General features: G+C 39.4%; 1 protein-coding gene across 9 annotated transcripts in view; it reads left to right on the top strand.

The window, feature by feature from the left end:
* The first annotated feature begins 1,538 nt into the window (after window positions 1–1,538).
* Window positions 1,539–26,377, top strand: part of tpk1 (thiamin pyrophosphokinase 1) — a 254,012-nt gene continuing 229,173 nt past the window's right edge. For 2 of the 9 annotated variants that reach the window (XM_052016644.1, XM_052016648.1), the window contains exons 1-2: window positions 1,631–1,940; window positions 2,371–2,460. Coding sequence is in view for 1 of the 9 variants with exons in the window: in XM_052016641.1 (XP_051872601.1) it covers window positions 1,542–1,597; window positions 2,371–2,460 (146 nt within the window). In the remaining 8 variants the exon portion in view is untranslated. The other 7 variants (XM_052016641.1, XM_052016645.1, XM_052016649.1 and 4 more) reach the window with 7 other exon arrangements.

The following is a 26,377-nucleotide window of genomic DNA, read 5'->3' as shown; positions in this document are numbered from 1 at the left end:
CCATTAACTATTAAAAGATATTGGGGGAATAAATAATTGTGAGCAAGGCACGGTACTGTCTTCACGAGTTTGCTTTCTATATATGTAATTTACTTTCATGGCTTTTCACATAATATCCTTTACTGATGACTTAATTGAAGTTGGAAGTTATTATTTAGTTATATGAGACATCAAAAAGGAAAAGGAAAAGAAAATGGACCTGGTAATTAAGAAAAAAGGAATGATATCGTGGTACATTTTTCAACCCCCTACCATTGTCACTTCACATCATCGGGTTGGACACAGACCTGTGCATGGGCCATCAATAACAGCTTGCAATTTTGTATTTTTATCAGAACAATAGAAAATAGTCTTCTCTTTGTTTAAAGGATTGAGGATGATTTGCTTCTACTCCATTTCTGTGAGAAATGAGGTGACTGCTGAGGACAATGTGGGAAGCTCAGACTCTTCAAGGGTAGTGATGTCGATGTCAAAGCATCTGAGCTCCCAAGCTATGGTAGCAGAGCGATGATTAGGTCTCTCCTTGTTGCAACTAGTCATGAAGATCCTTATGTTCCATGTGCTGAACTTCATATTAAGGAGTTGAAATTACCTATGTAAATAATAGGAGACATCAATGGTCTCCTATTGGTGGGCACATTAGGTGGAATTTGGTGTATGGGCACTCGACAGATACACGCCCTCTCTCTCTCTCTCTCGCTCTCTCTCTCACAGATGCACCAGATGGCCTTTGGCACCAGAGCCCTCACCTACAGCCTCCTCTTCACTTCCTCCACCTCACCTTGACAAAGTGTACTACAGGCCAGCATTTCATAGTCAAACAAAAGTCATACCAGACCATTCAGCCCATCGAGTCCACGCCAACCATCAAGCACACATTCAGACTAATTCCTTTTTTATCCTCCCTACGTTCCCATCAACTTCATGCCCCCCCCCCCCATATTCTACCACTCACCAACACGCTGGGGACAATTTACAGTGTCTACCCATCTGCATGTCTATGGAATGTTGGAGGCAACCTGAGAACTCAGAGGAAACACATGTTGTCACTGGGAGAACATGCAAACTCCACACAAACAGCACCAGAAGGCAGGATGGAGCCTGGGTCACTGGAGCCATGATCCAGACACTGGGAATACCAATACAGGAACCAAATGATGTATTGGGAATTTTATCCCAGTTCAATTTGTAAGTCTTGGGTGTGGGTAATACTGAACGTGTTTTCACAGAAGCAGTGATGAATACAAAAGAAAAGTAACACAGGATAAACATTTGATACAACAAAAGTAAACTGCTGGAGGAATTCAGCAGGGTTGAGCAGCATCTGTGGGGCAAAGGATTGAGATCCTGCATCAGGAGTCTGCAGTCTCTAGTGTCTCCATAAATGCATGCTATTTGGAAAGTGCTCAGTTTTAAATACTCAGAACTGTCTAATTTGCAATGAGTCAACTTGGACCAAAATTGAATGGTCGGGCTTGTTGTGTGAGAGGGTGACCGGGGAGGGCGCTGTCGAGAATCGATGGGATGAAGGGGCCTCTTGCATGAGTCGCGCATTCGTCGACGGGCGTTTGCACCGACCGACGGCGAGCGGCGCGGCGTAAGTGGAGGGGGGAGGCCCCGCGGCGTAAGTGGAGCGGGCAGGCGGAGCGCACTGGTATCTCTGCTGAGTCAGGTGCAGGTGCAGGTGCAGGTTGCCGGGAGCCGGGGACTGGGGAGCACCGGCCTTCCCCCCGCCCCTGCAGCGGCAGTAAAAGCGAGACATGCATATGTTAGCAAATGCAAACTGGCGTTGACCTTTTAAGTGCTCGTTGCAGTGACAGGCTTGCCCTGGAGATCTGTACTGTCCTTGATCTGTGACCCTCATGTGCATTACCTGATAAGTTACTAATCAGTCACCACTTTCCTAAAATAAACCTTCCCGTTTAAAAGTAAAAGTACAAGTGAGTTATCTAAAGCTTGCACTTGCTGTGCACTGCTCTCGTAGTTTCCTGTTGTGTACCTGCTGCTGCTCTTTCGATTCAGCGTCCGGAGAAGAAACTTACACAATTTGGCTTGGTACCGTTTTTAGACCTTCCCTTAACTTGCCAGAGGCTGCATTAATTCATAGATGCGTTATATTTCTGCTTCTATAAAACGGACAAAATCAAAATAATGTAGTTACAGCTACTGCCCGCTGCCTTTGTCGCCACTTTTTGAACTAACGTACTATGTCGATGTTTTGTGCATGTGTGGAGCATTATCCAACACCATGTGTTTTATTTGGAGTAAACCTGTTGGTGTGTTTGTAATGGGCACATTGTTTTATATGAATCAGTTAATATGACAACAGAACTTTGCTTACAGCACAGTCTTCACTTTCTGTCCTCTTAGCTCTGCCTCACTTGGGTACAGTTCGGCACTTAATTTCTTGGCTCACCTCAACTCCAGAACACTCCAGACGAGATCTACTTCCTGCTTCAGGTCTTCTTACTCTTGTAACTTATTGGTCTAATTATGGAGTGAAATTGTTTTTGTTAAGGCTTGAATATCTAGATTTTGTTTTGAGATGTATTAACAGAAGGAATCTCACCACCTTTTATTAAAGTCGAGTTTATTGTCATATGCAGGAATAGAGTGAGGTACAGATTCAATGAAAAACTTTCTTGCAGCAGCAGCACAGGCACGTAGGTTCAGACAACACAAAATGTATATGATACGGGACAGTGAAGAGAAAAAAAACAGGACGTGTGCAAAAAGAAACACAATCAGAGGGATGGGAACCACAGCAGCAGGGCAACAGATGGCAGAGTTGGGGGCAAGAAAGATGGTATGACAAGTAAGATGGAAAGGAAGGACAGCAAGGGACAGGCTAAAAAACACGGTGGGACTGATGGGCTAAAATGCATTTATTTCAATGCTAGAAGTACTATGGGTAAGGAGGATTAACTTAGAGCCTGGATCAGTACATGGAAGTATGATGTTGTTGCCATTACAGAGACCTGGATGTGTGGGGTTGCTGCTCAACGTTTCTGGGTTTCATTGATTTAGACGTGATGGGGTGGGGGGGGAAGGTAAAAGAGGTGGAGGGGTTTCACTACTGATAAGGGAGAATGTCACAGCAATACTCAGAGAGGACCTACCGGAGGGCTCATCCACAGAAGCAATTTGGGTGGAGCTCAGAACTTTGTTTTATTCTTTATTCTGTAGATTTCAGCAACCTCTCCTGCACACTCCTTCCCTTTTACTTTATCCATACTCCTCCAATCTGTTGAACCCACCCCCCTACTGTTTAGTTTAAAAGCCTATCCATAGCCCCAGTTATGCAATTTGCCAGGACTCTGGTCCCAGCGTGGTTCAGGTGCAACCTGTCCCATTGGAACAGCTCCCTCCTTCCCCGATACTGGTGCCAATGTCCTAGGAATTCAAACCCACTTCTCCCACACCAATCCTTGAGCCACACATTTAACTCTCTAATCTTATTGACTCTGTGCCAATTTGCACATGACTTGGGTAGCAATCTAGAGATTATTACCTTTTTGGTTCTGCTTTCTAATTTAGTCCCGAGCTGCTCAGATTCCCTCTGCAGAACCGCTTTCCTTGTTCTACCTACGTCGTTGGTACCCACATGGACTACGACACTGGATCTTTCCCCTCCCATTCCAAATTCCTCTGCAGGTTAGATGAGATGTCCCGAACTTGACTGAGTTTTTTGAGGAGGTGACAGAGGTACTTGATGAGGGTAAGGCAGTGGACGTTATCTATGTGGATTTTAGTAAGGCATTTGACAAGGTCCTTCATGGTGGGTTGGACAAACTAGGGTTTTTCTCCTTCGAGTGTCAGATGTTGAGGGGAGACCTGATGGAGGTTTTTAAAATTATGAGAGGCATAGATAGCGTGGACAGTCAGAATCTGTTCCCCAGGGTAGAAATGTCAAACACCGGAGGACATGCCTTTAAAGTTAGAGGGGGAGAGTTTAAAGGTGACGTGAGGGACAAGTTTTTTATGCAGAGAGCTGTAGGTGGCTGCAATGGGTTACCGGGGTAATGGTGGAATCAGGCAGTTTGGTGGAGTTTGAGGCTCTTAGACACATAGCTATGATGGGAATGGAGGAATGTGGATGGTAAACAAGAGGAGGACATTTAGTATAAATTGACATCAAGATTGGCACAATGTCGTGGGCCAAATGGCTTTCCAGTGCTGGACTGTTCTATATTCTACAAGTCCATAGTAGTGCAAGAGGTAGTCCATAATGTTCCGTTGCTGAGGTGGGATTAGGGTTGTGCAGGTTGGTTCAAGAACCTGATGGTTGTAGGAAAGTAGCTATTCTTGAACCTGGTGGTATGGGACTTAAGGCTTTTGTACCTCCCACCTGATAGTAGCAGCGAGAAGAGGGCATGACACAGATGGGGGGATCTTTGATGATATATGCCACCTTCTTTAGGCAGAACCTCTTGTAGATTCTGTCACTGGTGAGGAGGGCTGTGTCCACGACTCTCTGTAGCCTCTTGTGTTCCTGTGTATGGGAATTGCTGTACCAGGACATGATGCAACAAGTCAGGATACTTTCAACAGTGCATCTGTGGAAGTTTCTTAGAGTATTTGGTGACACGCAAAATCTTCTTTCGCTTCTAAGAAAGTAGAGCCGCTGGCATGTTTCTTCATGATTGCATTTGTGTGCTGGGCCCAGGACAGGTCATCTGAGATGTTAACACCCAGGAGTTTGAAGCTGCTTATTCTCGCCACCTCTGACCCACCAGTGAGAACTGGCACGTGGTCTCCTGACTTCCCCTTTCTGAAGTCAACAATTAGCAAATGGGTTAAACCTTCAGATTTTTGTTATAATTAGTAGATTAAAGCATTTACATGTAAATTGGTAGTGCCAGATATTTGCTGTTTGGAAAGTCACTAGTCCTTGTGGGAGAAGGTAGTTGGAAGTGATTTGTTTGTCAAAGGTTTTTTTTGCAAAATTTAGAATTTGTGAAGAAGCATTAGGCAATGCTTAAAAGCTTTAAAATGCTGCTTTGAGGATGGGGCATCATAGAGTTATTCAAAACACAGTAGTTTTGAATATTAATTCACAAATGATATATTTCCTTTGAAGATGATAGTATTTGGAAGCCTTACTATTGACAATTTTTTTTTGTTCACAATCATTGGTTGATTTGAAAGTGGGTGAAATGGTAGTTGTGTTGCTTATGTCCTCTGAGTGCAAGTATGCTGATTCTGTTCAGGATTCTAACATGATGTTTGATTTCTAATAAGTACCCATTGAGCCATTCAATCCAACAATGTCGTAGCGGTAAATCACAATTCACCAAGCCTCTGACAGATCCGACATGAGATTTTTCTTTTACAGTAAAATGAACCATTTCATTTAAATGTTACCTTGTTACCAAGATCATGAAAAAGATTTGGAATCTCAGAATGCTTTAGCACACTTAAGTCTGATAACTACATGATTAGAATTAGTTTTAAGCAAGATAGATTTATAATCCAAATTATTTTAACGCTGTTAAATAATAACTGTGTACTTAGAATCAGGATTTTAATCCTTTCACTGTATGTGGAATTGGATAACCCATTAATTTGGAAATTGTAGACTTGGGAGCAGAAAGGATGGGTATTTTCTATCTAAGCTTTGGTATATCTTTGCATACTGCCATATTTCTGTAAAGTTTGTATTCAATTGTTAGACCCCTTTATGAAACTGCCATTTATGCATGTTTGAGTATGATGCCAACTAGAAACTCAACAATTAAGGAACAGGCAACACACAAGTATTTTTTCAGGGGCTCCAGGGCACCATAACCAGCAAGCAAACCCGAGATTGAAGATGAAACCACTGATATCTCACGTATCTTTAGTAATCTCAGTTTGTTGCTGTTTGTAATTGGAGTACTTTTAAATAGAATTTCTTTTCACTAAATTTTGGAGCATGCTTTTGGTGCTGATGGATTTGCAGTTTCACCTGACAGGGATTTGTAGGCATTGAAATCGCTGTGGTTCTTTTTGCAGAGAACATATAGTTCCCTCCTTGGGGCATGGGAGAAAATTGGAAGAGCAGACTCCAACAAATCAGATGGGATGATAATGAGGAAGAAGTTGATGACTTGTTGCTGGAGCAAATCTGCACAAGCGAGAAAAGCAATTAATATTAATCATCAGAACTTTGTGGACAATTGCCATAAATACGAGTCCTTGTATTTGTCAATGATGTATACAGTCATCCTTTTGGAATGAGGCTTGTAGATTTAAAAATGGAATGAAAATTTTCTGATGAAATTATGCACGACTCTGCTTCATCGAACTGTATGTTCCATAATTCAATGGCCCCAGGCTCACTGATGCGAACCTTTTCCTCAGCTATGAAATGGTGCCTTTCATTGCCCACCACCTTTCACCCTGACAGCCTTCCCTCGTCAATTACTCCACTGAAAAGCATAATGTGTCCCTCTCATTCTGTTTATTTCCAACTGTTATTGTATTCTTCTCCTCAACATTTCCTTTTCTTGCCATCAATTAATTCCTCTCTGTCAGCCACTTCCTTTCCCCCTCACTGTTTACTTCATAATCATAGAGAATATTGATAACAGAGACATTGATAGATTTTGGATATTAAGAGAATTGAGGAATATGCAAGCAGGTGGCACTAAGATAAAAGATCATACACGGTTCTGATGAATGGCGTAGGCTGCACGGCCTATTTCTGCTTCTTTTTCTCAGATGCTCTTGTACCTGACTTGGGCAGTCTTGCACTTTGAGCAGGTTAAAGGTATAAGAGGAGTTTCAATGAGAAGATGGGAATAGAGTTGAGAAGCATTGACATCGAAGGACCTTGGAGAGGAAATGGTTAGAATTAAGGCTCTAATTGGAGAGATGAACCAAAGACTGTTTTTTGATAATATTTAAAGGGTGGGTCACTACATGATTTATATTTGGAATAATATATGCATTTCTGGGTACTAGATTATTAGAAGAATATTGGAGATAAAAGTAATCTTCATTCAGTCAGAACAAATGTGAAGCAAGCATATTGAAGAAATTTTGACATGACTAAAGCATGGAACATAAAGTACTACTTATGATATGCATTACGTACCGTTGTAGTATCTGTGTTACCTATGTATGGATTATCTTTATTCCTGTTTCTTAAGAGCACTTTTTTTGTTGGATGGTCACCAACATGTTTTAATTTAAAATACTTCATTAGCACTCCCTGCTAATGTTTAATAAAGAGCTTAACCAATCTTTCTTTGTTTATGGTATAAAGTTAGTCTCATTTGGTAAATCCTTTGCTTGAGGTGGAGATTAAAACTCAAAATCCTTTTGCCCTGGGCTAAGGTGACATTTGAGATGAAATATATTTGATCAAAACCATATGGGAGCTCAGTAGGGTTCCGTGACTTAGTAGGTGAGTTGGACCAAGTTTGAAGTTCAAAGTTTGTATGGCTCATGTAATGTGAAGTGATGAATATATAGTTTGGAATAGTGATACTGGGGAAGAGTTTGTTGTTAAAGTAGGATGTCTTAGCTTCAACTTTCGAAACTAACCTTATCAATGAAAGCAAGTTTAGTTGAGTTACTACATCATACTAAGTCATTTTGTTGCAGATTTTATTTATAAATACCTGGATACAGTATACTTTGTTGCATATTGTAGGTATGCATGCTGTTTATTGTGGTTATTCCTGTTTTGCATTATCAAAATACAGAAACTGTTGCCGTTTATATGAGACCAACCGAATGAAGGAAGGAATCTGGTTTTTTATGTAAGTGTCTTTTTGTTGCTGTCCCATCTTTATGGCCCAATATATGAAGAAATGTCAGTAGGATAACCTTGACTTAGTGTAATAGTAACCGATGTATGCTTTCTGTTAAACTTTCTAAAATTGGTTAAATTAGTGACAATAAATTTTAAACCTTTCCTCATTGCCTTTTGAATCTGCCAGGTAAAATAGTGAGATCAGAAATTTAGGGAATTAAAATTCCAGCTCAGTGCTATGTTTGATGTGTTGGAATACTAAAGGTACACATTTAATAAGCAGAATGACCTTGCTTTATCTTGAACTAATGGTTGGGTGATCATGGCAGCTGATGCCTGATCAAGAGCTTGTGTGGCTTGTTACCATGCTGCAGTGGTCTTCAAATACCACATTACATGGAAATATAAACAGTATGTCAATAGGATGGGTGGAGAAGTGGGAAGTAAAATCTAGGGTAGATGAGAAGTAATCGTGTAAAGTCCTGTCAGCTTTTTTAGATTCAGGGAAGAAAAGCTTCATTTTTATAGCAAAGAAATCATCATTATCGAGAAAATGCTGTTAACATTAAGTTGGGTTACACTGTACTTTTAAAGAAAAATCTGTTTTCTCAAGGTCTTTGGAAGTATAATAAAAATGAATATCATCCATACATCTAAAACGCATAGCAACCCAGTTTATTTTTTTTTAAAGTGCCATTTTATAGCTTCCGGAGAGAAGTCAGTGTTCTTTGTTACAGAAACATGGATACTCGTTCTTGCTCAGAAAAATCTCATCATATCAAATTTTGTTAAGGTATAGTTCTGGTGCTCGGCACCATCCTCGGTGGACATCCTTGTGGATTTCTACCTGTGGGTTGTAAATAGTAGCTGTTGCTGAGCTCTGCACCTTTAACCATGATTCAAAATCTTTGACTGTTCCTGAGAGGACTAGAGCTCTACGTGTTGCATGTGTCAGCAGCTTGCATTGTCCTGCCATGGTTGAATTCAGCTTTTTAAATGTAAGAATACATCATTCATAATGCTAATGTTTTGTTTTCATGAGATCATTTCCTGAAATTTTGTAATAAGAATTCAATATGTATAATCTGATAGGGTCCCAACTTTTGGCAGCATATTTGGACTGTAGAGTATCTCAACAATATTATATTTTTCTATAAGTAACTTCAGTTGAATGTTTAATAAGTTGCCTTGCTTCAAAGTGTCTGACATACCTGTTATAACTTTTGAAGTTTTTCACATAAATTTATTCCGTATCTCAGATCTTTTGGTTGTAACTTGTGAATTCTGTAAGGGCAAATTTCCATAACCCGTGTTGTAACATGGGGGTTGCCTGTATCTATTTTCCAATAAGTGGGAGGATTATTTGCCTTGAGGCATACTCTTCCCAATATACCAAGTCCTTAATGGTTTTTCTTTTAGTAATGATCTGCAGATATTAAGGCCAGCATTTACAGCCCATTCTTGGTGGTGAGCTTTTAGACAGTATGTAGCCTGTACAGATCAGATGGGTCGTACCACAGCAGAGTTGGGACCAATATCCGAGCAGGGGGATTTGCCAGTGCTGTTGAGAAGAATTTAAACTAGTTTGGCAGGATGATGAGAACCTCAAAAGGCAATTCAGGAAGGAGAGAAACAAAGTGGAGAAGGGAAGTTAAAAAAGTAAACAAAATAAATAGATGGCAAAAATAAAATTAAACAGTCAAAGGGAGTCAAAGTATGCAAAAAATGTTACAGCTCTTTTAGTTTTGTTACTGTTTATGAATGCTTATGCACAAGAAGGTAGATGAATTAATGGCACAAATAAAAGTAAATGGGTATAATTTACTGCCATTATGAAATAAGGCAGCAAAGTGAACAAAGCTGGGAGTTAAATATTCAACGGTAGTTGACACTTAGGAAGGATGACAAGAAGGAAAAAGGAACAGTGTTGCACTAGTAAGAAAGGGGGTAAGTGTGATGTAGAAAAATGATCATGGCTTGTTAGATTATGTAGAATAGAATCGATTTGGGTCAAGCTAAGAAATAATAAAGAGCAGAAAACTTTGGTAGGAGTTATCTGTAGGCCACCAAATAGTAACTGAATATTGTTTAAAGTTTTGGAAAATGAGAGGAAATCTCATTAAACCATACAAAATTCTTAAAGGGCTTGACAGGCTAGGTGCAGGGAAGAAGATTCCCTGTCTGTGGATTGTAGGACAAGGGGCATAGTTTCAGAATATGGAGTAGGCAATTTAGATCTGAGAACAAGAGAATTTTTTTTTTTCCTTGGACTGTGGTGAATCTTTGGAATTTTCTATCCCAGAGTGGTGCAGAGACTCATTTGTTGTGTTCATTCAGAAGGGAAGTCAGTACATGCCTGGACATTTTGGGAGTCAAGGGTTATGGGGTTAGTTTTAGAAAATGGAGTTGAGGTAGAAGATCAGCCATGATCTTAATGAATGGCAGAATAGGCCGGAAGGTCCAAATGGCTTCTTCCTGCTATTTCTTATGAATATCATTAATAGACCTAAAACCCATAACAACACAGTTTTGGAGAAGTCAGGTAGGGAGCTCCGAGACTTGGATCCCAGAGTAATAAAGGAATAGTGGGAAAGTGTTTAACTTGGAAGGGAACTTACAAGTGGAGATATTACCGCACGCATGCCCCGGAGACTTTGGGTGGTAGAAGCCAGGGATTTGGACTGCTGTTAAATGACGCATATGGTACACACTATGGTATACTGGCTCTCATCCCCCACTAATATTTAAGGTGTTGAATGGGGTTTGGTCAAGTGGACTACTTTGTCCTGGATGGTGTTGAGCTTCCTGATTGTTTCTGGAATTGCACATCCAGACTAATAGAAAGTCTGCCACCACTTTCCTAATGTGTCTTGTAGGTGGTAAAAAGGCTTTAGAAATTCAGGAGATGAATAACTTGTAGGATACCAAGCCTGGAACCTTCCCTTATAGCCAGAGTATTAACTGCTGGACCAGTTAAGGTTCTGTGATTGCTGTTCTCCAGAATCTTGGTGATGGGGGTTCAACATTGGGAATGCAATTCATTGTGAATGGGAGATAGTTAGATTCCCTTTGGTTTCTCATGGTCATTTCCTGGCATTTACAGTGGCATGCAAAAGTTTGGGCACCCCTGGTCAAAATTTCTGTTACTGTGAATAGCTAAGTGAGTAAAAGATGACCTGATTTCCAAAAGGCATAAAGTTAAAGATGACACATTTCTTTAATATTTTAAGCAAGATTACTTTTGTATTTCCATCTTTTACAGTTTCAAAATAACAAAAGAGGAAAAGGGCCCGAAGCAAAAATTTGGGCACCCTGCATGGTCAGTACTTAGTAACACCCCCTTTGGCAAGTATCAGAGCTTGTAAATGCTTTCTGTAGCCAGCTAAGAGTCTTTCAATTCTTGTTTGGGGGATTTTCACCCATTCTTCCTTGCAAAAGTCTTCTAGTTCTGTGAGATTCTCGGGCTGTCTTGCATGCACTACTCTTTTGAGGTCTCTCCACAGATTTTCGATGATGTTTAGGTGGGGGGACTGTGAGGGCCATGGCAAAACCTTCAGCTTGTGCCTTTTGAGGTAGTCCATTGTGGATTTTGAGGTGTGTTTAGGATCGTCATCCTGTTGTAGAAGCCATCTTCTTTTCATCTTCATCTGCCTTGCTTAATACTCCTTGCATTGAAATAGACGCATCTCAGAACATTAGTCCCACCATGCTCATCAACCAGTTGATTTCTGCCTTTGCTTGGAGGCTTAACATCTACTTTCCCACAGCCACTCCACTTGACTTGCTGCCCTGCCACTCTGGTTCCCACCCCCCACCCCCCCCCCCCCCCCCGCAACTCTAGTTTAACCACCCCCCCCCCCCCCCAAGCAGCACTAGCAAACCTTCCCACAATGATATGAACCACATCGTAAATGTGCATTTCCATATTGAACATCAAAATCGAACCAGTTCACATCCCATAGCACACAAAATATGCTGAATTTTACTGTCAAAGATCTAAAAAGAACAAGTAATTGTATCTCGCCCATTCTAGTGGAAATGCCATGAAAATCTTGAAGCACAAATGGAGTATTGAGCGTCTGACATCCTCAAAGATGCTGCAGTGTAGCTTTGAAGTTTAGTAAATTAGCTTGGTTAGTGGTAGAATTATAGGTCCAGAAAGGATGCATTGGAAGATGTTTTTATGGCAAGCTGTCAACTGTAAGGACTGAGAGAGAGGTTAAAAAAAAGACAATTACTACTGTACATGAAGGTAACCAAAACTGCAAAGAGAACCTATGCACAGTTAAACACAGCAGTAGGCAGCATTTGATAATTCTACAAAGGTTAAAATAAAAATCTCATGAGAAATGGTCACTTATCTCGTATTGATGGATCAGTCTTTGTCAGATACGCTACTGATTTTTATATTCTTAATTAACTGAAGTCTAAACACTACATAACTTTCTGAATTTCTTTCATCACAAGCTTTATCATCCTGTTTTTCATTTAGATTCTTGCAGTTTTGTTGGTTGAGCCTTATTTAATCAAATACTGGTGGTTCTGTCGCAAAAGGTTGTTACATTTGCTGAAAATAGTTTCAAAGTAATTTTCAACTTTCCCTGTTTGACTTTGATCTCTAAAGTCCCTAGCCCATGAAGAATTCAAGAGAAAGAAATAAGATTAATGCATGGTGTCAGACACACTTCTGCTCAGTATGGTTTTCATATTGGACATGCCTCAGTGAAGAACATGATAGCTAATTGATCCAGCTGCATTAAAGGAGAGGGCAAGAAGACATGCCCGGATGAATTTAAAAAATAAATTAGGGTGTTGTGGTTATGAATATTCAGAGCAGCCCCTATTAAGAAATTCATTAGTTCTTTGGTTGGTGGTCTAATGAAGGGAAAATAAAGCAGGTAGAAAGCAGTAAGGTACTTCAACCCAGTATAATGCAAATATTTTTGTTCATATGGAAAGTATATCCAGTGTGTATTCTTGTTACTGCTGATTCAGTTTCCTACTTTTGATAAAATTTTGGTGGGAAATAACTGGCAAATGAAAAATGTTGCAACTGGTAACTTGAATTCTTAATGGGAATATTGCAGGATCAATGGGCTTGTGATAATGAGGAGCTTAATATCAATATATCAGTACAGAAATAATTCTGGAGAAATTAAGAGAACTAAAAGCTGGCAAACCTCTTGGAACTGATGGCTGACATCTTAGGGTTTTAAAATGATATGACTACAAAAATTGAGTTTGTGTTTAATGAGTTCCCTGCGTTTTAGAATGGCTTCTGCAGATCATAAGGTTGCAGATGTTGTTCAAGAGAATAGAGATGAATAAAATAGAGGACTAAAGACCAGTTGGTCTGATATCAGTGTAAAGGAAAACACCAGAATCTATAATTAGGAACATGTGAACACCACACGGAAAATCATTTGATTTGGGCAGAGGCAGCATAGGTTTAGGAAAAGAAAATTGTGTTTGACAAATCTTTTGGAGTATTAGGAGGATTTTACTTACAGGATAGATGATAAGGAACCAGTAAATTGGAAGTATTTTTTTGAGAAAAATTATTTGTCAACATGACACATTATATTGAATGAAACAGGAAGTGGGTTTGGAGATGACAAAAACATAAACTGAGGGTTAGCTTAAAGACAACAAAAGAGTAGGAATAGCCATTTTCAGGTTGGTGGGATATTACTGTTGGGATGTCACAAAGTTCAGTCATTGGACTTGAGCTATTTATTATCTACCTCAATAACTTGGATAAGAGGGCCAAGTGCAGTATATCAAAGTGTGCCGATAATATTAAACTAAGAGGGAAAGTTTGGTATAAGGAAGATGCAAGGAGCCTGAAAAAGAATATAGACAGTGAGTGGATAAGAATATGACAGATGAAATATAATTCAGAGAATGGTGGTATCCACTTTAATTGGAGAAATAGGGTATTTTTGCATGTCAAAGAGGTGGGAGTAGTTGAAACTCAGAGGTCCTAGATGTATTTTACAAGAATCACAGTTAATGTGGTAAGTTATTTGGAAAGTAGATCTTCTAGCAGCCTTTATTCAAAAAGGTTTGTAGTTCTCTACTTCTCATTAGGCAGTCCCTTGGAGAATAACTTCATTCCACAATAGTTTTGTTTACCTGCGGTGGCTGAGGGGTTCTATACGAGACTTTGCCACTAGAGTGGCAGGTGGTGCTTGACGATGCAATAGATGGATATAATAAAACTTTGGTAATCTGCTGTGTTTGGAAATCCTGATGGTTTAGTGTCTGGCTCACCGGGTGTTGATTCCTGCACTGCCTCGCGCATACTGCAGCCCAGGTCGCGCTAACACACTGGGGCCCTGGTTCCTGCAGTCCCTTGAAACTCTTCTGGTTCTCAACAAACGTTCATACTGTCCCTAAGAAGTTATTCTATTAATTTGGCTACTACCTGTTAACCTAACTGGCCTGTAATTACGCTGTTTATGTTGTAATCCCCTTCTTAAACCATGGTACAACATTAGTCATCTTCTAATCCTCTGAGACCACCCAGGTAGCCAGTAAGGATTGAAAAATGATGGTCAGAACCTCTGCAGTTCCCTGCTTTGCTTCTTTTACCTGCCTGGGATAAGTTTAATCCTGGCCTATGATTTATCCACTTTCAAAGATGTTCAACCTTCTAATACCTCATCTTTTACTATGTTTATCTTTGCCGATAATTCAAACATCCTCCTTATTTACAACATGGGTATCACCCGCCCCCCCTTCTTTATTTGAAGTCAGCTGCAAAGAAGTACTTAGGAGTTGTACCCACAGACTAGCTTTTTGGTCCCTACTGGACCCTACTTTTTCCTTATTTATTCACTTGCTCTTTATGTACTTATAAAACATCTTAGAACTATGTAAATACAAGAGGCTGCAGATGCTGGAATCTGGAGCAACAAACAATCTGCTGGTCAAGCATGTTGGGGGAGAAGGAATTGTCAGCATTTCAGGTCAAAACACTACATCTTAGAATTGTGTTTGATTTTACTTGGCAGTATATTTTATGCTCTCTGTTTCCCTAATTTCCCATTTAATTTCACTCCTACACTTTCATTACTCTTTTAAGCTTACTACTCTATTTCAGCTCTTGGTATTGGACATGAGCTTTTTTTATTGCCTTATCTTGCCCTCTGTGCACCTTGTCATCCATGAGTAATGGATTTGTCAGTCCCACTTTTTTTTACTTTATGGAACATTTTTACCTGGAACTTTTGAATCCACCTCTTGACTGTCTTCCATTGTTCTGACCCTGATTTACCTTCAAGTAACTGATAACAGCTTATTTTTTGATGAATCATTTCTCAGACAAGTAAGATTGACAATTTGGAAACTTTACTCCTATTTTATCATTTACCTTTTCCATAATTCTAAATGAAAGATCAATTTCACAAAAATGTTCACCCACTGATATTCCTTTCACCTGCCTAGCTTTGCTCCCTGAAACTAGATCCAGAATTGCCATCATCCCCCTCCACTGTTGAAGTTGCAATAAAGCAGATAAAGATTTTCTCCTAAAAGCAAGTTTGGAATTATCTGCCTTCTGTACCTTATAACACAGACTGTATCCCAATTAATATTAGAGAAGTTGAACTATTTCACCAGTCCAGCCAAGTGTTTTTGCACCTTTCAGAAGAGCAAACATCGAGATTTGCTCTTCTAGTTCCCTCGGACTGTTTGGAAGTCTATAGTTTACTTCCAACACTGAATACCCTATTTTTGTTCTTGAGTTCAGCTTGCATATCCTCAATTAAGGATTCTTCTAAAATACCTTCCTTTATCATAGCGGTAACTGTTTCTCTTGCCAGTATTGTTTATACTCTCTGGTTATGCTGCATAGGTGAGTGTGGTCCAAAAAAATGCTGAATGACAATGGAATCACATTAAAGGAGGATGGTGTGGTCAATACAAGCAGTCCCCAGGTTATGACAGGGTTCTGATCCTGAGAACTGTTTGTAACCCAAACTGTTCGTAGGTCAGAAATGAACAAAAACGTGTGGGAGAAGATCACAGAAACAGTTGTGATGGGAGAGTGAGCAGGGGTAGGAAGAGCAGCTGCCAGACAGCCTCACTGACTCAGCGAGTGAGTCTGCTCCCAGTTCTGCTCAGCTCAACTCAACTCAAAAGATTGTTGTGGCTCAGGGGGTGGGGGTGGGTGGGTGGTTGGTTGGAAAGAGAAGGCACACAGAAATGCCCTGTTCCCATCCGGCTGAAGATGGCTCCAGCAGCCGGCAAATCCATCCCCAGCCATCCCACTGGTCTCCCAAACGCTCGTTCGTATGTATAGGATGTCCAAAAGTAAGGCATTTGTAACCTGGGGAGGACCTGCAACAAGACAGATTGAGGAGGGATAGAGTACTTGTGTTACCATCATACAGGATGGCATAAGAGATCGTAGAGTCATAGAGCAATACAGCACAGATACAGGCCCTTCAGCCCAACCAGTCCATGCCGACCACAGTGCCCACCCAGCTAGTCCCAATTTCCTGCGTTCTTCGTTTACCTTAATTTAAGGCAACTTTGGTCCATCTTACTTTGTTGATTTCAAAAGTTGCTTGAATGCTGAGATGTTAAGATGCTTTTGTTTTATAATGGTTTGACAAGGTATTCACCTATGTTTCATATTTTGTTGTTTGTAATTGTATTTGGTTCAATTCTCTGATGAACTGTTACATGGTTGGAAGCATGTTGGATTTAAGAAGTAAATATGCCGGTAATACTCAAAGGGGACAGCATCTTTACACAGTGGAACTGAATTAATGTTTCAAGTCAAAGCCCTTTCCAGCATCAACAGTGTTTTGCTTTTGTAATTGTTGGAAGTAGAGTGGGTTGACCTACATTATTAACTTGCTGTTACCTTTTCAGAATTTGATTCCTAATATTTTCTCTAATTGGTCTTGTTGCCACTCCTGTAACAGATCTTCCATTACTTATCATGTGTAATGATCTTTATCTACTTCACTTTTAAGTAAACAATAACAGAATTCAGTGTTTATAGGACAACTTTGACTCAGTGCACTCAATGTAGGATAAGATTTTTATGATAAGATTTCTTTATTAGTCACATGTACATTGAAACACACAGTGAAATGCATCTTTTGTGTAGTGTGTTCTGGGGGCAGCCCGCGAGTGTCGCCATGGTCCCAGCACCAACATAGCATGCCCACAACTTCCTAACCCGTACGTCTTTGGAATGTGGGAGGAAACTGGAGCACCCAGAGGAACACACGCAGACACGGGGAGAACGTACAAACTCCTTACAGACAGCAGCCAGGATTGAACCCAGGTCACTAGTACTGTAGTAGTGTTGCGCTAACCGCTACATGACCGTGAAGATGCTTCACTGCAGTTGGACAAATACTCCAGCTGTGTCAGATTTTTCTTGTAACTAGATCACATGGTCATTTAAGTTTTTTAAAAAACCAAGTGTAGTTATGCACCTGCATCTCCACAATAAAAATATCATCTGTATGTATGTATCCAGCCTTCATATTTTCTCTACAATGGGTTCATATTTTTTAGGGTCATTTTACATTAAGTGGACCAATTTATTGTCAAGAAATTTGCGCAAATATTTTTGCCATTTATAAATATTTTGGGTACATTTTTTCCTCCATAAAGTAATTTCATTGCAGTGTTGGTAGGAGACTTGGTAGTGGTTTTGCAATTCCAGCTAAAAGGGTGTTTTAGTCATTACAAGTTTAACAGTTAACTGTTTTTTGTTAGCCCAGTTCCTGATATTTTGTTTTAATCCATTCACAGGATGTAGGTGTTGCTGGCATGATCAGCATTACCCTTAATTGTCCACATCATGGTGTGGGTGATGCTGCAGGGTTTCATGGACTATTTCATGAGAAGATGTGGAGTGGATGTTTCAGGACAGAGCAAACTGTCTGTTCCTGAGATTGTAGAGGGAAAGGACTTCCTTAAGTAATGTAGCAGTGCAGTCCTCAAATTTCACTAATTGACCCACAATGACTATAACCAATTTGTGTAGTTAGATGGAGAAGTGGAGAAATAAAGCACTCAGTAGGTCAAGTAGTATTTGCAGAAACAGGAACACTTGAAAGCTGTACTTTTTTGTGAGATTTGTTGTAAAAAACCATCTGGTTAACCAAGCTTTCATTGAATTCTCTTAGTATCTTCATCTTTGGCTTGGCATCCAATTTTGTCTAATTATTCTTCTGTGAAATACCTTGCTGAAACGCTTTGAGATGAGGAATGACTGTAATTTTTATTCTGGCACCTGTGCAGAAATGGCTGTAAATGAACAAGCTGGTATGCAGCTTTCTGGAGCAGAAACTGTTTTGAGTTGAGTATTGCTATGAGCACTTTTGCCCAGTTTGCAGGTTTGAAAAAGGGTGCAAAAGAGGTTTACCAGGATGCTGTGTGGATTAGAGGGCATGTGCTATAAGGAGAGGTTGGACAAACTCAGGTTGTTTTCTCTAGAGTGGTGGAGGCTGAGGGGAGACCTGATAGAAGTTTATAACATTATGAGAGGCATTGATTGGGTAGAAGGCCAGTATCTTTTCCCCAGGGTTGAAATGTCTAATACTAGAGGGGGTAAGTTCAAAGGGTAAATTTTTTACACACAGTGGTTGGTGCCTGGAATGTACTTCCACAGGTGGTAGTGGAAACACATAGTGGATAGGCGTACTACAAATGTGCAGAGAATGGTGGGATATGGGCATCGTTTAGGCAGAAGGGATTAGTTTAGTTGGGCATTTGACTAGTTTGGCACAACATCATGGGCTGAAGGGCCTGTTCCTGTGTTGTACGGTTCTATGTTAAAAGCAAATGGAGACGGAATTACAGACTGCAAGTAAAAACAGAAAATGCCGGAAATGCTCATCAGGTCAAGCAGCAACAATGGAAAGAGAAACAGATTTAACATTTCATTTATAAGTCCCTTCATCAGAAATGGGAAAGAGAGAAAACATGTTAGTTTTAAGTTGCAGAGAGGGTGTGAGAGAGATCAGACAAGGGGAAATATCTCTAATAAGGGTGGTGCTGTTGCTGTGGTGACGAGCTGTTGACGAAGCCTTCTGGCTGATAGATTAATGAAGGGAGGTAGGGAGAGAGAAAACAAACAAAGGACCACATAAAAGTTCTGAAATGCAAGTCAGGATATAGATGAACTGGAAATTATAGGAGGATATAGATCAGCTGGAAATTTGGGTGGGTGATTTAATCCGGACAAGTTTGAGGTATTGCATTTTGGGAGGGTAAATGCAAGAATAATGTATTCAGTAAATGGCAAGAACCTGAGGTGTATTGATATTACAGAGGGATCTTGGGGTGCATGTCCTTGGCTCCCTGAAAGTGGCAATACAAGTGGATAGGGTGGCAAAGAAGGCATAGGGTATGCTTGCCTTCATCAGTCAAGGCGTAGTGTTTAAAAGTTGGCAGGGCATGTTGTAGCTATTATTAAACATTGGTCAGGCCACAGTTTGAAGTATCATGTGCAGTTCTCAGAGCACCATTGCAGGAAGGATGTGGAGGCTTTGAAGAGGGTGCAGAAGAGGTTCACCAGGATGTTGCCTGGATTGGAGTGTATTAGCTATAAGGAGAGCTTGGACAAACTTGGATTGTTTTCTCTGGAGCGTTGAAGGCTGAGGGGTGACCTGATAGAAGTATATAAAATTATGAGGCATAGATCTGGTAGATAGTCAAGTTTTTTTTCCAGGGTGGAAATGTCAGTTACCAGCAGTGAGAGGGAGAAACAATGGAGCATGTAAAAGCTCAGAAATACAGGTCAGGATATGGATCAGCTAGAAGTTGCAGCAGGATATTGATCAGTTGGAAATTTGGAAAGAGAAATGACAGATGCACCCTCTCCAAAGATTTGCGAGGCAAGTTTTTTTTGCACAGAGTGGTAGGTACCTGGAACGTGCTACCGGGAGATGGTAGATGTAACTGTAATTAGCAACATTTATGAGGCATTTAGACAAACACATGAATAGGCAGGGAATAGATGGACACAGACCATGTGCAGGTAGATGGGATTGGATAGATTGGCATCATGGTCGGTGCATACACAGTGGGTTAGAGTCTGGACTATTCCATGTTCCAAATGTCCATCTGATCAGGATTACAGATGGATGAACTACAGCAGAACTCGCCAGCACTGATAGAAACAAAGAAAATGCCTTGTCTGAAATTGTTGATATCGATAAAGAGCCCAGAGGTTGCAACATACCCAGGTAGAAGATGAGATGCTGTGGAACTGTGCTGTGGCCACAGGTGAATAGATCACAATGGGAGTGGGATGCAGAAATAAAGTGACAAGAGTTTGGTTTTTCAAACTACTAAAATGTTGCATATTAAAATAATGCAAATGGTTGGTGAATCAGCATTTGCATTGATAACTATTGCAGTAGGAGCTTTTGGGATGGTGTCCTGATGTTGAAATTTAAACTGTAATTATTAGCTTTTCCTAATTGGGCATCAGAATTTTCTTAGGAAATGTGCAGTAATGCCTGAAGAAACAGCTCATCAGTGAGTTCTTCCAGCAGCTTGCTTTTTGCACCAGATCCTAGCATATGCAGTCTCTTGTGTCTCTCACTGGTGCTGCAGATGGTTGGTACACAAATAATTTGATAGACTTGATAAATCAGGATTTGTTGAGATGATTCAGTTAAACCCAGACTGATATCTGTTTCTGGTTTTTACTTATTCAATATAAAGTAGGTGTACTTGAAAACATTTAGCAGCATGCAAAGCATTTGATATGTAATTAACCATTAAGTGATGCCGGCTTTTATTATTTTCAGAAGCGGATGAATATTTGGTTATGGAAATAATTGATTGCAACATCCTTTATGACAATTCAATGATGCACCACAAATAAAATTGAGAAAAAGCTGCAGTGTACTCCTGCGTATGTTTTGTCTTCATTATTTACTTCTACTTTTTGATCAACGCTGTTGACTGCTGGGCATGCTGACTGTAATGCATAGCTCTGCACCTTCAGTGCAGCCAAGTGGAAGAGCTCTGAGTCAGTGGTATCCCAGTGGACAAATAAATCTAGTTTTTCTTTTCACTTGCTGTAGATCATTGTGCTTTCACATGGGATCCAACAGAATTAACAGCAAAAAATAGGGTGTTAAAGCTTCACTTTACTCAATGACTTTTCAAGGACAAGGAACACAGTTGAATGAGGCAAAGACAACATCTAAGTCCACTTCCCTGTGTGCTATCTGCTGTTTTCCTATGTGATAGTTTTAGGCTCTCTGCACTGCAGCAGTTCAGGAAAGCAGCTCACCACCACCTTCTCGAGGACAACAACTAGTGTTGGGCAATTAAATGCCGGCTCAGCCTGTGAAGTCCACATCACTTGAATGACTATATAAAAGATAGCCATATGATCGAATGCCAAGTATCATTGGCACATAGAATAAATTGCATCTAAATCACCAATAGTTGGAGATGTTACTTAAAGAGATGCCAGAACAGATCATGTCAGAAATGGGCAGTGTAACAGTAATACAGGCTGGATATTTTTTGGAAAAATAACAGCTCCCTTTCCTGCTAGCTATTGCGGAAATGTTATAATTCTAATCAAAACAGTTCTTCACTTTGAGCACAATGTTATATCCCAGTATTGAAGTTTCAATATGTGGAAAATCCTCCCTAAAACTGTAAGCTTGAATGAAGCACAAAGTAATTACGTAAGAAATAGAAACTTGTATAACAAATATAGTAGGTATTGCAAATGAGCTTGTTATTTGCTCTATATGATGCCAATAGACCACTTTTCTGGTCATGTTGTTTGTAGTCCATATTATGAAATAAATGAGATGATTACAAAAAAAATGAAATTGCTGACATAAGGTATGAATTTAAAACTGGTGAATGCTCAGTATTTTATAGTTATTATACATCAGATGTTCACTGTAACCTGATGTTTTGATTTGGTAATTTTACCTCTGATGATAATCAATGATGTTTCACATGTTTGTAAACGTGTGAACTCTAAAGCTTGGAATTTTTCTGAATGTACAGAAAAATGTATATTAATGTAGATTTTTTTTTGTCTGATAGCAAACACTGTATGACAATGCAATCGCTATTATACTTCCGATGTAAAAGACTGCTAGCATTACAACTTCTTCTCATGAGTGATATTTTTCAGGCAAGATGAAGTCATTTGAAAACTCAGAATTTTTTCTTTGATTTTCAGTTATGTATAGTAATTCTGTCAAAGTGCACTTTGCTTTTACCCTCTTGACAAATTAGCACTGTGGAAAAGCAATTTACACTCCTGTTGTCAAATACAGAATATTACTGGCATTACAAATTGTTGGGAAACAGGGTTTTATTTTGAGCTGCCAATTAACATGTGCAAGCTCATGAATATGTATAAAATGGATGATTAATCCATGAATTTATATAATTCAGTAAATGCTTTGGCAGGAATAAAATATATCATGGTAAGAAAATGCAGGTCAGTGCATCACTAACAGTAGAAGGAACAAAATTCATATCATCACAAACATTCTAAATTAAATTTCAGGATCTGAGCAAACATTACCTATCCCTAATTGCTCTTGAGAATGTAGTTGTGGGCTGCCTCGTTGAATCACTGCAATCCTTTTCATGAAGGTACTCCCACAGTGCTGTTGAAGAGGGAGTTCCAGGATTTAGACCCAGTGACAGTGAAGGACCAGTAAAGTATTTCTAGACCAGGATAGTGCATGACCTGGAGAGGGAAACAGCAGGTGGTGGTGTTTCCATGCACCTGCTTCATTACATGTTGCGACACTGAAGCAGGACATTTTGTCCAACGTGTTAACTCTTTGAACTATTTAATTAGCCCTACTTGTCATCTCTGTCACATACCCTTTAGGAAGTTATGACTGGAAGGCAAAATGGTGTCGTAGCTTTTATTTATGGAATATGACATTAGTGGATCAGACTGTCTTTTACAACAGTCTGGTGGTTTTGTGGTTACCATTATTGAACCCAGTGTGTTTTTTTTTAAATTCCGGATGACACGAGTTTAATTTCCCCAGTGTTTGTGATTCACTGGTCCAGATTTCTGGCAACTGTCCACTGATGTAGCCACTAAACTACTGATCTTTGTTGGTCAATAGTAATATTACCAACCAATGTATGAGGAGGAATAAGCTCAGAAGTGCAAGGAAGGTGAAAGAAATAACATTTTTTATTTAAAAACTGTCTTAATTTAGAATGCATCATTGGAATCTTATTTTACTAAGGGCCAGTAGTCAGTTGAGTGCACTTTCAAGTTTTTGAAAATCAAGTGTACATTTTGGACGTGTATTTTCATTATGGTAGCATTTTGAGTGGGTGGTAATCCCAACCTCTTGCATCAATTGAGATTGCTGCAGTTCATTATAGCTGTACATCCATTACTGAAGTGCAGCCCAAAGTAGTTTAGTCAGCAGGGGCTTGACAAGCCCACCACTACATAGGTCAGTGGCATCTTAGCTTAGGAAGAATGTAATCTCTTTCACTGTCAGTTATGTTTTAAATTATTCCAACAGTTTGATAAAATAGTTTGTTTAATTTATCAGCATTTATTTATTAATTGATTTTGAAATTATTTTATGAAGTTTATCAGCAAATTTATAAAGAAAGCTCAAATTGCCAGCAGTACTCAAATATTGAATGAAACTGAAAGAAAAATGCAGTTTGTTGACAATAAATTAAGTTGAACTTACTAATAACTTTGACTTCAGAGATGTGTTGTTTATTTTGCCAGTTTAATACTGAGATCTTTTCTCAGGCCCTGTCTTGGAGAAGCATATCACTAAATTGACTTCAGAAAAAAAACACAAAGCATTCCATAACTGTTGCTTTAGATTTAAGTTTAAAACTTAATGAATTCAAGTGTAAAGTTTTCTGGCAGAAATTAAAGATTTTTGCAGCTGTCAGTGTCTGTGTAAATAGTTTTAAAAAAGAGTTAAACGCTTGTTGGATTATACATTAAGGTTTTCTATAAATATAAAAAATGATAATAAGTATAATTATAGCAGAAAGGGAATTGAGCAATACAAAATAAACCTTGAAGAAGAATTTTATGTTTTTTCACTATATATAATAAATTCTGGACCACTTTGCTGGTTTTCTGGGTATAATAAACCTCATTTTTGCACTTGAATTGGCAGTCTTTCAGGCTCAACTATTATAAGACAATAAATTTGAATTTTCCAGATTTGGAAACATACGTCCTGTTTTTTTCAAATAGTGCTTAAAGCAGACAAGGTGTTGTTGGGTAGTCTCTTCAGCTATGGTGAAATGTCACCTGTGGTGACACAAGTAGACAGGGTGGTGAAGAAGGCATTTGGCACACTTGCCTTCATTGGTCAGGGCCTTGACTACAGGAGTTGGGACATCATGTTTCAACTGTACAGTTTGCTGGTGAGACCACACTTGGTATATTGTGTGCAGTTCTGGTCGCCCAGCTACAGGAAGGACATCATTAAGTTGGAAAGGATGCAGGAAAGATTTACGATAATATTACCAAGACTGGACGACTTGAGTTATAAGGAGAGGCTAGATAGCTGGGACTATATTTCCTGGAGCGTAGAAGACTGAGGGGTGACTTCAGAGGTATGTCAAATCATGAGGGGTGTTGATAAGATGGATGATCACAATCTTTTTCTCAGGGTAGAAGAGTCTAAAACTAGAGGACATAGATTTAAGGTGAGAGAGGAAAGATTTTAATGTGATCCAGAGGGTGGTGGGTATATGGGATGAACTACCAGAGAAAGCTGTACAGGTGAGTACAATTACAATGTCTAAAAGACATTTAGATGGGTACGTAGAGGGATATAGGCCAAATGCAGGCAAATGGGACAGGTTTGGATAGACATCTTGGTCGGACTAGATGAGGTGGGCCGAAAGGCCTCTTTCCGTGCTGTATTACTCTATGACAATGGTGAAGAATCGCGGTTACTTGCTGATGCAATTTAAAGGGGAAATGAAAGTTGGTGGCTTTTAATATGCATTATTAAACTTGATAAATATGATTTATCATCATTTTTTCTTATACCGAAGATTGTCTTTGCACACACTATGCAGTTTTACTGCAAACAGAGTGGAATTCACTCCTTGTATAGGCTCTTGGAATCATCTTCCTATTCGTCTGTCCTTTCAAATTTTTTTTATATATCAAATATTTAAATAATGGGTTTAGGTTGCCAACTTCTGGTAAAATTATGGAGGAGGGGCATAAAAAGTTTATATTATCTCTCTTGTACCTGACCTGCTCACCAGCATGTGTTACAAGGGTAAACATCCTCTACATATCCATTTTGTCAAGACTCCACAGGATCTTGTATATTTCAATCAAGCGCCTCTCTATTCTCGTCCAACCATTCCTCATAAGACAACATGCTCACCCCGGTCCAGTAACCTTCTCTGAACTGTTGCCATCACATAAACATCTTTTGTCAAGAGACCAGCGCTCTACATAGTACTCCAGATATGGTTTCACTGGTACCTGATATAACTGAAGCATAACCCCATACTTTTGTATTCATTTACCACGGCAATAGGTCATCATATTCTGTTAGCTTTCCTAATTACTTGTACCTACTGATTAGCCTTTTGAGAATCATGCACCAGGACACCTGATCCTTCTGCATCTTGGAGCTCTGCAATCTCTCACTATTTATAATATCCTTATTTTTCAAGTTCCTGGCAAATTGGATAATTTCACATATTTTTCACATGTTTAAAGGTCCAAGGGTGAACAGTCTTAATTGAATTGTTTGTGAAAAGTCTGATACATGTTTCTAACTTGTGGCAACACTGTTGTTTTGACTTTGGTAAAACTGAAATGTAAAAGTTGCCAATCCCAAAGTAAATATTTTTCCTTTTGAATTATGCACTTGTAATTGCATTTTTGTTCTGCATTGTATATACAAGCACACTTGCATCTTTCTTGTGCTGATGACATATTAATAGCAATTAGCTTTTAGGTTTTTCAACTATTTCCTTCTGTGGATTTCTTGATTCTTTTCAGCAATGATTTCTGTTCTGTTCCTTTTCAATGCTTGTGTCATCTGTGTTTTCTATAAATTTGGGGAAAAGGAAACCATTAAACACATGGGTCAAGTGCAGCATAAACTGACATTGCACTGTGGAAAATGATTGTGAAGTCTGTAGTTAAAGTGGCCACAGTGTGTGATATTTAATACTGTGGCCTCTTAGTACCCTTATGCCATCTAATAGGTTCCCTTGTAAGATGCCAAAGGATGGGGAATCTGACTCCACAGTTAAGAAAGCAGATTTTGTTGCTGAAAAGCTGCATTATTGTAGAAAACACTTCTGTTTACTGAAGTGTATGAATTTAAACTTTTTGGGTACAAATCTCAATGGCTTTCATTGCAGTTATAGTTTTTGCACTCTTATCTCCTTTGCAGGTGTGCTTAAAATTTGGCATTTAGTGTTGGAGCTAAGTCTGATTTAACTTTATGACATTCAACAACTCGAATATGGAATTTTATTACCATGTCGTCATCAATATGTACGATAATGATCATGAAGCCATCCATGTTCAGCAACCTCCTCAAAATCTCCAGATATGTAAGACAGACATTTTAAATTCTTTGTATTTCATCACTTCCCCAAAGTTGAGGAATGTGC

The sequence above is a fragment of the Pristis pectinata genome, chromosome 5 (genome assembly GCF_009764475.1).
Source record: "Pristis pectinata isolate sPriPec2 chromosome 5, sPriPec2.1.pri, whole genome shotgun sequence".
Taxonomy (NCBI): Eukaryota; Metazoa; Chordata; class Chondrichthyes; order Rhinopristiformes; family Pristidae; genus Pristis; species Pristis pectinata.
Note: the sequence above shows the minus strand (reverse complement) of the source record. Positions and strands in the feature narration are given on the sequence as shown.